At 44.7% G+C, this 14378-nt stretch overlaps 1 protein-coding gene across 1 annotated transcript in view; it reads right to left on the bottom strand.

The window, feature by feature from the left end:
- The window catches only part of HTRA1 (HtrA serine peptidase 1), a gene marked incomplete at its 5' end in the record, with an annotated part of 55285 nt that extends 40908 nt beyond the window's left edge, over positions 1–14377 (bottom strand). The window contains one exon of the mRNA XM_019555461.1: positions 14269–14377. Within this exon, the coding sequence (XP_019411006.1) occupies positions 14269–14377 (109 nt within the window). The remainder of the gene's footprint in view (positions 1–14268) is intronic.
- Between the last annotated feature and the right edge of the window lies 1 nt (position 14378).

A 14378-nucleotide genomic window follows, 5' to 3' on the forward strand; every position in this document is an offset into this window, starting at 1 on the left:
CTCCTTGCCTGCCTCTAGCGAAAATAATGGGAAAAAATATAAAGGTAGTTTCTAGGGGTGTGCAAAACAGGCCATATTCAGCAAGAATTGGGGGACAGTGATTCGACTGGTTGATTTGGATCATTGTCCCAATTCAATTCAGCTGAACCTGAAGATTCAATGCTGATTTGGAGAATCAGCGAGTTGACCATAGACACAACTTTAAACGTTTTTTCTACATACCTCAAGGTACCAGGCATGCCTTGTGAATGGTGTGATGATGGGGGGGGATGGAGAGTCCCACAGGAGTAGGGAGGTGCCCCCTGCATGCTCCGGTACAGTTCCGGGTCCACCAGGGAGTGCACAGGAGAGCACAGAGCCCCCCCCCAGCCACTCACCCTGTCTTGGCAATCAGCCATGGGGGGACCCCAGGTGCCTCCACAGACCCAGGAGGCAACAGTCGCCGAGCTGGGGGGCAGGCAGGGGTCCCCTCTGCGCACTTCCCAGTGGACCCGGAAGTAAACCAGAAGCACTTCCAGGTCTGCTGCCGAGCGTACTGGGGAGCCGCCTGTGCTCCTGTGGGATGCTCCATCCACCCCAGCATCTCAGTGTTGACGAGTTGCCTGCTACATTTAAAGCCGTGTCTATGTCTGAATCACCAAATCTTTCTGAATAGATTCAGAGGGCTCCAATTCGATTCGGAGAAATTAAAGGGTCTCCTGATTCATTTCAGAGATTCAGATTCGGAGAACCACCGAATCAGGCTGAAGCTCCACCAAAGCGAATCAGGGACCAAAACTTCACACAGCCCTAGTAATTTCAGTCTGAACTTCACAGCAGGAGCAGTTCAGGGACATGCACAAAACTGAAAGGTAAGTGAGGAATACAGAAGACCCACAACTAAACCCATTTTACAGAAATGCCATACACTGTATGTTCTTAGTCATCCCTTCAGTAGCACAAATGCCCAACAATATCGGGTTCCTGATGACTGTTGTTTATTACTTAACACTGATCTCTATAAATCACATCCTTTTACACTGCTTGCTGCAAAAATTAATGGGTCATGAATTCTGTCTACAGAAAATCTAACAAATTTAACAAATAAAGTAATGGCAAGCAGAGAGGCAGCTGGCCAATCCAGGCACCGGTCAGGGAAACATACGGCCTGGGTTCTCATCCCAGGTCTACCACTAGCCTGCTGGGTGAGCTTAAAAAATTAACTTCCCCTTATATTTCCCCAAACTGGGATGGTGATGTTGACCTTGAAAATGCTTTGAACTCAACAAGAACTGAAAAATAAGTCTCAAATTGTCAAATGACTCTAGACATGGATGCCTTGTGTGGTATTTTATCCTTTACATCCCTTACATTAGTGACCTCTTACAAATATTTAATTGTGGAAACACTGTGCAAGTCCATAGAGCTGGATTTCAACCTCTGCTACCAAATGCCTGGTGAGATGAAATAAGACCAACAAAATGTTTCAAAGGTTCTCAACATCTAATAAAAAAAGATGCCATAAAATGGCTTTAGAACTTTTGTACATAACTAGAACTCGATGTCTGTGACAAATCCCTACCAATATTTGGTAAGGCACCAATCATCCGAACTTGTAGCCTCATATCTTTACTACCACAAATAGGTTCATTAATGTCAAATATGCATGGTACAGGTAAGCCTGTGAATATTTGCAGGATAGGGCCCCAATGCATAGGTCTGACTATTCTGTTTACAAGTTATATTTTGCAGAAATAATAATCTTGGCAGATGATTCATAAGGAGTTGCACAACCAAGCACAGTGGACTCCATTTAAGTACATAGTCTCACAACCTGAAAAAGTCTATTCCTTTCCTGGGGTATGGTCTTATCCAAACATAAGTACACAGTGCTGTTAGTGCTCTGGTATTAGCAGCTGGGAAAATGACTAGGTGCCTTCATTCTCAGCCTTTCTAGCAGCAGCCCTGTGACAGCTGCTTCCTCTTCACCATTTCTTGGAGTACAATTTGTAACTATTTATAACAGTTAGTATGAAGTTAATTGGAATACAGTTAAATTACAAAACACAGTGAAGCTGAAAGACTCTATACACTTAACCTGTTCATGAAGATAACCATAATTTGTTACAAGGTAGAGGGGGAATAGTCCTACATTTAAATTAATTATACACTTATCTGATGTGCACAGAAGTGGAGTGAACTGGAGTCAGTGGCTCTGACCTCTAAGCAAGTTGTGCTATAACCACGCAGAAATTCAAGGCACCCCTTGCCTGGCTGCCTAAGTCATCTACTGCAATTGGGACACTGTAGATGTTGGGAACAAAAAATCTTTATGCTTCACTGATTCTCGTCATACCTCAATTAATTACCTGTGCCATTTATCACAGTACTGACACTCTTCCCCTTTTTTGTTATTTGTAAATGTTACAGACCAGCTCCTCACCTGGCATAAGTCAATATTATATATCATTATGCTCCTATATTACAAGAAAGTCAGGATTTTTGGACCTGAATTAGGAAATGCATGTGCCTGAATGTAGATAAAAAAGCTCCTCTCTTTTGCAATGTTCTGAACAAAATCACAAAAATAAAATAAAAATAAAGTCTATTCACTTTCGTATTGGACCCAAATACGTATAACCCTCCCCCCCCCCCGGTACTTGTACTATCACCAAGGCAAGCCAGAGATCCTAGAGGCCCTATTAACTTGTGGGAGGGAATAGTGGCTCAAACTTTATCTTCAACAAAAAATTCAGAGATTTTGAATGCCTTCCATACTTTTTATTTCTCTTTCATGCTAAGCACACACAAGTTATTTGTAAAATTATTTTCCAAGTTCTCCAATTTCTTGGACAGCAAAACATTTTCCTTAACCACTGAAGGTGTAAACGGCCTTACCACATTCAAATTTAACTTAAAATCCTTGCTGCATGCTCCTGTTTTTCACATACATATTGTCCTATAAGTTCCCAGGTGTTCTTAATTTTCAAGATCTAAGAAAAAAGAGGTCTAACCTTGGTTCCCAAGCTTCACTTGTTGATAATGACCGTAGTGTTTGAAGGAAAGCCTAGAGATACTCCAGAACTGCTCCTGACCCCCGACCCCTCCCGCCGAGATGAAAAACCAGAATGGGAAAGAATCACAAACTGACCAAATTTAAATGAGATGCTTCTCATAGCTCGTTCTCTCTCTCCCTGAAAAACACCTTGTGACACACTGGGTGAGCAGCAGTACTTGGTATATCTCTTCAAAGAAGACACCACATTTTTTTTTGCCACAGTAGCTCCACTCACCTGGCAGGTCAGTGCCTGGTGAAAACAGGCTGTGGCAAGATAGACCCCATCGAAGAGGGGGAGGACAACCCTACCCCAACTCAGCATGAAGGACAGAAGAGAGGAACAGAGCCTCTCACCCAGTGCACCCCTGCTTCTGCAGGGGCTACTGGCATGAGGGAGGCAAACTTTCCTCTAATCCACCCAACCCATTCAGGAGAAATCTCAATTCCTACTGCTACAACTGAACCCCAGGAGCAGAAAAAACCTGCCCCAGCTGGCTCAAAATCACCCCAGGACTTCCCTCTCAACCTGGAGGTAGCTGAGCTAGGGAGCTAAACTCCCCCAACCCAGCCCCGAGAGGTACAGAATGGAAGCAAGACTGAAAGCCAGAAGCATCAACCCAGGAAAATAAGGCCCCCCAGAGAGCTAGGTTTAACAGAAACCTCAAAGATCCCCCTGAGGAAAAATAACGTTCAGGGGAGGATGCTGACAGTCCCACCAGGGAGGTGACTCCCCTTCAAGACTCAGCCCCTACCTGCTCCTGCCCTGAACTGGATACTGATTCAGGGCCCAAGGACAGAAGGAAAGAAGGGGAACACAAAGGCTCTGGTGACCCCAATATGTTCAAGAGCCCATGCTTCAGAGGTAGATGATCCTCCCGTGGTAGGAGATGTGCTCCCTTGCAAAAGAACCACCAATTCTCTGATACTTCCTCAGGGGATACATTCAGGGAAGGTTCCTCTCTTGAAAACATTATTAGGTTCCTCAATGAAACCAAGGGATCCTGGAAGGTTGAGAGCCAATTACCTGAATGGTTCCCTAACAGCAAACTTTTCCTAGCCTTAGCTTATAGTGCAACAAAGAAACTGCAAGCCATAGAAGCAACCAAACTGTATGATTTTAGACTAAAAAAAGTTATCCCGTTCAGTGCATTGTGTTATGAAAAAGAAACCCAAGAGGTAGCTCAGTAAAGAAGAAACCCCTTGACTGCCAAGGGCAACTTTCAGAGCTCTTTTCCGACTCACAGCTCTTCTTTCCTTTTCCATCGTCCCCTTCTGCCTTTGCTGTCACTTTCTCAAACCTCTCACAATGCTGACCTTTACCACTAGCTCATTCAACACAAATGGATGCAGAAGCCCCAGAAAGTGAGCGACTTTCTGAACCAAATACAACTGGACTTTACCTTATCACAAGAAACACACACAGACAGGACCAGTGAAGCAGACTGGCATGCTGCTTGAAGGGAAAGACCCTTCCTGAGCCACGGCACAAGCTCCACCACCAGCAGTGCCATCTTTCTTGAACTGAAACTGGCTGCAGTGGTCGCCCAAGAAATCATCCCCAGTCACCTACTAATGTTCTAGGCCACTTGGAGAGGTGCCACCTCATCCTAATTAATGCCTAACAAAGGGTGTGAGATGGTGCACATTTTCAGAATGCTGACTGATCTCTTACAGACTGCAGCTGATGATAGCAACCTCCTAATCCCTGGGAGTGATTTTAATTGCACCCTTCAGGCAAGGTTTGACAGGAATGGCCCAGAGCCCCATCCACCACCGCTCAACAGTGCAGACCACTGTACAGACAGGAACTCTATCCAATGCATAGCAAAACCTCTGTGCTAACACAAGGCAATATACATGGGTGAAGATGAGCAGTGGCTTCTCTGGATCATCTCTAAATCATTGAACACCACCCACTTCTGCTGCACTGCATCCGACTTGTGCTAACAGGACTCTGAGATCACCACCTGGCCTGGTGCGAACTGGGTTTTCCTGACTTCACTTGCAGCTAAGCACCCTACTAGTGTCTGACCATTAGCCACCTTCAGGATGCCCACTTTTGAGACTGCTTCATGGACATGTGCCAGACCTGGGTAGCCTTGATAAGTGACTTCTCCTCCTGGAAACAGTGTGGGAAATGGGGAAAGCACAAATCAAAGCTTTCTGTCAACAAAATACAAAGCAGGTAGTCTAAGACTGCCGCTGCAACATGCAAGAACTAAATGAAGACATAGTGGAGCTTGTGGCTTCCCTGAGGCATGCCAGTAAGGACTGCGGGCTGTATGAGAGCCACAAGGACCAGAGAAAGCACTTAAGAGAACTGTTAGAGGGTACAGCCAGGGCCTGCTTCCAAAAAAGTCACAGGTGCTGGTGCCCCTACCCAATTCTTTTTCAATCCAAAGAAAAAGTGCACAGATTCACACAAAAAAAGAGGAAAAAAATCATCAGCCATGCTACAGCCCAATTGGAGCAGGTGCTCACAGACCCTGCCGAGACCTAAGAGTATGACATTAGTTTCTACATGGAGCTGTTTGCAGCTAAGCCTCCTCACCCAGAGGCCACTCCACACCTGCAGGAGGGCATCCCAAACCCTCTGCATCGGAGACTGACAAGCTCAAACATGAACTATCCCTGGCAGAACTGACTGCTGCTGTTGAAGGCCTAACCATGCAGAAAATGCCAGGCCCTGACAGAATACCCATCAATCTCTACAAGAACTTTGGGCCCCTCCTCAGGTTGGACCTCTTGGGCATCTTCCAAGACAGGCCCGAAGGGGGATACTTCTGAGAGTCCTCAAACTGCTGGCAAAGGAAGGCAATCCCAAGAATATTAAGAACTGGTAATGGGCATTGCTCCAACATATCAATTACAAAATCCTGAACAAAGCCCTGGTCAACCAGCTCAAAATGATACTGGTCTCTGTCAAAAGCCCCAAACAGAGCTCCCATGTACCTGGCAGAACCATTCAGAACAACCCGTTTCTGCTACGTGACCTACCAACATCTACACTGAGTAACCTGTAGCATTCTCATAAAAAAACTCTCCAGAAATGCTAAGACACAGCTATTATTATCTTCAGGGAAACAGCTGAAAGCTCAGTTCACAAAAACAATATCAGCTTTCCCCTTGATAAATATCTGGCTAGGTTCCTGACCTTCCCAGATTTCTGAGCTGAGTTTCTCTTCCTGTCCTGACCATTGGTTTGTGCAATGTTTTCCACTCCCAAAACCATCTTGCTACTTCAGTCCTATATGCTAAGGAATCTAACCAGTTCTATTGACTGTTCTTTCCCATCATTTGTTGCACGGTTCTCATGCTTCTGTTGTTTTCAAAGTTTTCAGAACTAATGACACATGGCTTGCTGACCACTTAAGTCTTTTTTTTTTCTGACAGATGATTATAGTGAGTTATTTGGACAACATTTGTAACTGGTACACTTCCAAATGTCAAGTCAGTCAGCATGAACAAAACTAGATTTGAGTGGTGGATAAATGTCTTCCATTTCCAGTGTTATAGGGGTGTAGGTTGTAGCCATGTTGATCTAAGGACATAGGCAGACAAGGTGCTTTGGGTGAATCTGGTATCTTTTATTAGACCAACTTAAATTTAAGTTGGTCTAATAAAAGATATCAGGTTCACCCAAAGAGGCTTGTCTTCCATTTCCAATTTCACATGAATGATTATGTGTTGAAAAGAGTTTATAAAACTTAGAAAAAGACATGGGGTAAAGTCTGTGTGTGTGAAAGAAAAAGGTGGTTTTTTTTGGCGTGGGGGGAGGGGATTAGTTCAAAGCTTATGAAGCTACCTGAAACCTCATCATCTTTTGCTCTATAAACCAGGGACACTTCTGCACTCTACACTGAGAATAAAAGAACCCCCAATGACAGATGTTAACTGCACTACATAAAGCACCATGGCAGGGAATGGATGCAGTGGTAAGTGTGGCGGTAAGTGTGGTTAAGAACCGTACAAAATATGAAGTATTCATGTTCCCATGTAAAGAGTACCAGAGGAATGCTGATATTTTACAGGCCTCATAAGGAACTTCCTGCATAGTTTAAATGTTAAATAGAAACTTCAGTTCATCCGTACTACATACAATATTCTCATCGACTGCCATGGGAATATTAGAAAAGGAAATGAAATTGTGGGCACACTGGCCTAAATATCTGCTAATGCCTGCTAGGAGAAGCAAAGCGGAGAAAAATGGGTTATTTAAGAAGCTGTCTCCAAAAGTCTACAATTTTCTTCCCTGTGATCCACATCCTGCTATGAGGACCAGTAAGAACCAGAAAAATATTTGCGCTGGAAAGAGTAGCAGTGAGAGGCAAACTTTCTGGTACCTCAGGGTGAGTGTTTTGGGCATTTTAATGCACCATCTCTGCAGTATCTAGATAGCAGCCACAGGATACTGAGATTTCATTGCATTTACCATGTTATTTTTTATTGTACTGTATATTAATGTTCCTTTAGAACAAGAACCTACAACCAGCAGTATTGTATTTCTTGTACACTAACCAATCCAATGGCATCCTAGTCAAAACTGGGCCTTGGAGCTTGACTTCAGTGTAAGAGCCCCCTCCTCAGTGACCCTGGGCACATCTACACAAGACACTTCAAGCGCAGTAGACTAATTCTACTGCACATTAGCGTGGTAGACAAAATCTACACCAATATGCTAATACGCAGTCAAATTACTCTACTGTACATTAGCGTCAACCCAAAAAGTGTGCAGTAGCACTGATTACAGCACATTCAGGTAGTATCTGTAATTACAGGTACTAAACTTAATTTATCATAATTAGGGCACATTAATGAATGTGTAGACATGCCCCCTGTAAGTATGACAGAGAAGATTTAAATAATCATCCTCACTCAGTGGGGTATGGTGCCACACGGTAAGCCTTGCACCCTCCTTGAGAGCCACTCCAGTCCCCTTCCCTTGCCTGATCTGTTGCTCTGCTTTCTGCCCTATGCCACACACAAAGGCTACCCATGCCACCTGTGGCACTTACGCTGTGAGCTGGCCACCCCTGTGTTTTCTGATGCCTATAACTATCTGAACTCTCTGCTGATATTTATTATGCTTATACAAAAGTGAGGATTTCTCTTTGTTAAAATGTCATAGGAGTAAGTCAATGTAGCTTATTAAAAACTACCATGTAGTAAATAGCATGTACTCCACTTATATGCACACCGTTAAGTGCAGACAGTTTATGTATGTGTATGTATGTGCACTAGGTAAGGTCATACATACTGCAGATGCTTTTCAGAGGTGCTTTAATAGGAAAGAGAGTGTTTGTACCTATAGTGCTAGCTATGCTAATTAGTCAGATGCCGGTAGCCTTCCCTTCCTGCTCCTAACAAGTACTTACAACAAACATAATTCAATCATACTTCTTTCCAGGGGTTTCCTTTAACAGTAACTTCAACAAACAAGGCTCAGTCAGAGCGCTCTCTCTCTCTCTCTAGCTTGGCTTTTCCTAAGATTTCTCTTGGCATGCCTTCTTTTATTCTGGCTCCTAGTTCCCTTTGTCCTTAAAAATTTCCAAACCTTACTCTTTTGAATTAGACTAGCTTCCAGGGTTTACTTTAGAACAGGGATTCACAATCCCCAGGCCGCAGCAGGTCAGCTGCTGGTCTGCAACATGGTTGGCTGCTGGACCGGAAGTGGCCACGGACTGGCATACTGTGGCTCCCCAGAGCCGGGCAGCAAGGGTGACGCGTAGGGAGTGCATGGGGGTGCACACGCACCCCCTGAGAGTGCTGGTGCACCACCTGTCAGGCTGTGCTCCCAGAATAGCCAGTGGGCAGGGGGACAGGCAGGAATACCAGTACCCCCCTCCAAACGCCGGCCAGTGAGCGCAGCTGCCAGCAAAAGTGGCTGCACAGCTTCTGGAAATGGCTGCTGGACTTTCGGAAGTGGCATGACCACTTTTACTGAGAGTGAGATTGGTCCTCCCCCGGCCAGCAGGATTGGCCACAAGGGGACCCACCCAGGTACTGTGTCAGTGGGGGCCATGTGCTCCCCCCCACCAACTCAAGAGGCGCCAGACACCTATGCCCCGTGGAGATGCCACAGCTTCTTCATCAGAGCCTGCAGCAGCGCAGGGTTTGGCCCACTACTCTGCCTGGGGGGCAGGGGTATCCTTACTTGTCTTCTGGCTGGAAATTCTGACCATGGTTGGCTGTGACTGCTGGGCCGTGGTTTGCCAGGCATTCATTCCTGCTCCCCGATTTCAAATTTCTGGAACCATGGGGAGCCTCGTGGGCTAGATAACATGCCCCTATACACACTACTGCAGTGTTTGTCAACCTGTGGGTCATGACCCAAAAGTGGGTTGCAACGATATATGAAAGGATCGCAAAAAAAACTTTAAAAATGGCTTTTCCCTGGCTGGCTAGCAGAGTTCCAGCCTGCAAAGAGCTACTTGGGGGTGGTCCTGCTTTGAGCAGGGGGCTGGATTAGTTGACCTCCTGAGGCCCCTTCCAACCATCGTTTTCGATGATTTAATCCCTGCCCCACCCCACACACTGGGGGGGCTGTGGCCAGGGAGCAGGGGGCAGCATGTTGGAAGCGAGGGGCACTGGGTTGAGACTGGCCAATGTTTACAAACGGGTCCTGGTACAAAAAAGGTTGAGACCCGCTGCAGTAGTACATGGTTAGCTGGTCTATAAGGTCATTCCATAAGCAGATCAGGGCACATGGTGCCAGGCTGCATACAGGGTTGGGTTAGCACATGACTGGATCTGACATGACCGGACCCCACACAACTCATCCAGCCTGCGGCAGCAAAAGGTTGGGCACCTCTGTTCTACAGATATGTTTTTAGACACAGTCCCATGGCAAAAACTGTATTTCAATGTGCGGTTTCTAGAGGAGAAACAGATATCCTAAATTAACAACTATAAATGGCAAATAGGCCATAGGCCAAAGAGTGTTTATCATGGACTGCAACACACTTAAAATAAACAATGAGCAGAATTTGCATTGTATAAATATACAGTATGGAATAACTGATGACTGTTAAAAATTAAGATAGATCACTGTGACACCTAGATCCTGAGCATCCTCTGACAGCCATCTTATTTGAATTTCTGTATATGAAATAGAAGTACTATAACCCTGAAAAGGCTAGTACATATGCAAGTTTTAATGAAACTGCAATTAGACTATTCTGCATATGTAAATGAATATTTACAATCACCCATGAACCAAAAGAAAGAAGATATAAATATGGACCATTTCTCTTTCCTTTCTTCCACAAAGCTTGCCCCTGTGCCCATACCAACAGGCAAACTTCATTTCCAATCTGAGGCTTCTGGGTAAAGCAAAACAGAAGTGCCAATAGCACATCCTACAAAATTAAAGTTGGGATAGAATTTCCAGGGAAATGGTTTCCTGGGAAAGACAACTGGTGGAAACACTGTTTGCTGCAGTAAAAAGTGCATATCTTCAGAAGATTTCAAGTTTAAAAATAGTACTTGACTGTTGGCTTTACAGACTTATGGAATTTACTAGCGTGACCAAAAATAACGTGAAATGTTTTTGTATTCTCTGAAAGAGACCCTTTTGTATCTCCTGTACCAATTCTTCTTAACCAATTTGGTTGATACTCACCAATATTTTTTAAGTGTTTCCTGCACTAATTTATACAAACCCTACATTGCTTTGCAGAAGTACAAACATCCTCATTAGAAATGAGATCCAACTAAAATACAGAGCAACACCTACATTTTTTGACTTACACATGAGGTGATGCTTTTTATCAACTAGGGCTCCACCTTCCTCCCTTCCAGGGGACCTACAGACTATTCTCAAATCTCACTCTTTATTTTGGGTTCTTTACATCTGAAAAACAAAATCTGCTTGCAGCAATGTTTGCTCTGTGCCAGGGATGAGATGTCAGACTACTGGTCTGCTTTTCGAGCACTTCCCTTTTGTTCTTACTGACACACACACACAGACATCAAACAAAGCACCAGAGCAGAATGTTGTCCAAACAAACATCTGATGCTTTCTATTGACAGTTTACTTGTAAAGTTAATGTTCAATTATCTACTGAAAATGTAAGCTTGTGAAATGAGTTAATCCAGGCCTATGCTTCATCTTTATGACATAAATTGGTGTGCAGCTCAAACATAACCCAAATTCTGTGAGCATTCTGTAAGAAGACCATGAGACAACAATATTGATTTCATGAATTGCAAATACAATCACAAAGGCTGATATTGTGCTGCAGATCAGGAAACTGGGGCAATGAAAGCTTTAATTGTTTGCTGACATTAACTAGTAGAGACAATGTTCCAATAGAACACAATATAGCTTTTAAACCGAGAAACAGAGACGTACATATTTGTATTTGCTGCATAAACGAAAAAGTGAAGATCTGCTAGTTCTGGACCCACTGCGCCTCTCTTCTGAAAAACTTAACAGCTATGCTATAAAATATATATATTCTGACTCACAGCATAGCCGTTACACACACATGCACTAAGTCTCTTAGAGTATATATTTTATATACATGAAGTATTACAGACACGCACATGTACATGCACTAAGTCTCTTAGAGTATATATTTAATTAAAATATTACAGGGGAGATGAGCACACACCAACTGCAGAGACTTCCTCAGCCTGATGAAGGGTTTTTAAACCCGAAAGCATGCTAAAAAATGTTTTCCAACTATTTAAGTAAGTCTAATAAAAGATATCAGATTCACCCAAAGAACCTTGTCAACTGTTACTTTCTTCTGCCAAACCAAAGGGTTAATTATTGAGTTAGAGACCTTAAGTTTCCCCTTATTTTTTTTTTACCAAGGGGACTGACTGGTCTCAAACAGAACAGGATCTGATTCACAAAAGCATGACTAATGCTTCAGAAACTAAGCCATTTTCTATCCTAATTTTCTGCACACAATTCCAAAATGTGCTGAGTAGTTTGGAATGGATACAAAAGTTTATACCGCAGGTTTTAAATCAATCTAGAACCATTAGGGATTAAGGATGAATCATTTAGGGGTTATTCCAGGGGACAGATTTTATCCTACATCTGCCTACTCGGGTGTTTTTTATTTTCTTCTTTTTTTTGGATATGCATACAAGAAACAGCTGCTCCTAGCTACTGAAGACCACAATAGAAGGGATCACTGGTCTGGTTCAATGTTGCATTTCTCTGCCCCAAACAAGAACATAACCCGTTCTCGTACACCTTATGTCTTTATTACTGCTGTTAACTTGAGAAGAAAATTCTGTCATTTTTAAACTCTGAATTATGTGTGAAAAGAACAGATTTCAACGTGCACAGTGAAAGAAATTTGACTCAGATGTATTTAAATCCACTTTGGCATAACATTAACATGCACATTTACCCAGCTCAGTTAAACGTTTGCCTGTTAGTTTCCCTCTAATTTGCCAGACTCAACACAACTATAAATACCTGTAATACTGTCAAAGGAGGGTGGGGGCAGGGTTGAAGGGGTGCAGAATTCTCCTTGTTATTTCTTGCACTATTATCTTCCCTGTACTAAATGCTATGCTCTTTTTGAAGGGAATTCAGGGGGTGGCAGGGAATCAACATCATATGCTTTTCGGTTTGCTTTACCCACTAATAAATCTATTATTATTGACCAGAGTATATCCAGTGAGATGGGTGACAGTAGCTCACTGCCAGTTTAACTGATATAAACATACTGCACCCATATAGTAATATCTGCTTTTACAAAATTACACTTTCCACAACCCTTCCTCATGAAAGAGTACACCGTTACAGGACCCTTCAAAAGCATTTCTCAAGACCTACATCAGGCAATGCGATTAAATTTATGTTCTGGAGCTTTTGGGTACTAAAACGCAAGCCAACTGCAAGCATCAATTCTACTCTCAGCATGGGCCAAAGAAGCTGTAGTCCTAAAATTTTGATTTTCCTAAAAGCAGTGAGGAGGGGGAAATTTAGCTCTTAAACTGAACACAGGATCTCTTTGCCTTCTATCAATTTGTGAACTAAAAAAAACAACTGAATGCATTCGTGCTCTGGTTTCTGACTGAACTTGAATGCCCTACAAGAATCAAGGACAACTCTTTAATCCTCTCCTAATCATGCATATGTAATTAACTTATTTTACCCCTGTGCTGACTGAGTTTCAGTGCTATGAGCCACCTCTGGAAGCTGTGGATCGGTTTATTAAGCACTTTTGGAACTTCCAAAATAAAAGCTCACATCCAATATGGACTTCTTCCTTGCCTAACAAGGATAGCTGATAAACTACCAAGCATCTATCTTTCTGAAATGTCTCAACAGCTCTGCATTAACTTAAGCGTTGTCTGAAACCTTTACATCACCACCCACAAGATGCATCAACTCCAGCTACAAGAGCATTAGCAAGAGCATTTCCCCCCTACGGACGTTGAGAATGTCATGTACAGTCGAAAATGTTAAGGGTCACAGTTTATTTTCTAGCTTTTTTTTTTGGTCACAAAGCTTCCAGAAGTGCCTAAGAGGGAAACCGAAGAGTCATTCTTCAAGTCACAATATTCCTGGCCACCACTCCTTATAAATACCACATTGGCACCCGCCGGGGACCAGAAATACCCCAGTTCATGCACTCTTGGGCCTCAGGGACACGGGAATGGTTTGAAGCACCCACGTCCCAGCCCGCAAGGCAAAGCCCACACTCCGCCTGCCAGCCACAGAGCGAACCACGCCGAAGCCGGGCTGTATCTGGGGACCTTGAAGAAGCAGAGCAGCCACAGGCTTGGGGATTCCCAACTAAACGTGGGAAGACACAAAATAAGCGCATCTGATGACGCGAGCCGGGGCAGGTCCACAAGAGGCATCTCTGCTTCGTACCCGACTTCGCCTCCTCCCAGCCTGCCCCTCATGCGATCTGCCTCCCCAGGGCAGCCCCTGACCCCCTCACCAACGCCCGAGGGAGGTGGCAGGGGGCCGCACCCCTCCTTCGGGACTAGGGGCACAAATGACTCGACGCCCTGTCATGAACATCCGCGGGAGGTGGCAGGGGCCTCGGGGCACAGCACCTCCGGAGAAAGGCGGGTAAGAGCGGGGCGGCCTCGCCCGCTCCGCACGGGGCTGCGAACGGCGGGAACTTTTCCAAGCCCCTAGAGCAGGTGCAAAGCGTCGGCCCCCGCTTCCCTCTGCCTCAGGCCCGCCAAACCTCCCTCCTCCGCCTCAGCTCGGCCGCGGCCTGGCTCGCGGGGCCGGGCGCGCTCACCGTGCCCGCAGGCGCCGCGCTGGATGAGGATGACGGGCGGCTGGCGGAGGCGCTCGGAGCGGCGGCTGGCGGCGCGGAGCTGGCACGGGTTGCTGTAGGTGACGGCGTCG

This window comes from Crocodylus porosus, unplaced genomic scaffold, assembly GCF_001723895.1.
Source record: "Crocodylus porosus isolate Cpor-Errol unplaced genomic scaffold, CroPor_comp1, whole genome shotgun sequence".
Classification (NCBI taxonomy): Eukaryota; Metazoa; Chordata; order Crocodylia; family Crocodylidae; genus Crocodylus; species Crocodylus porosus.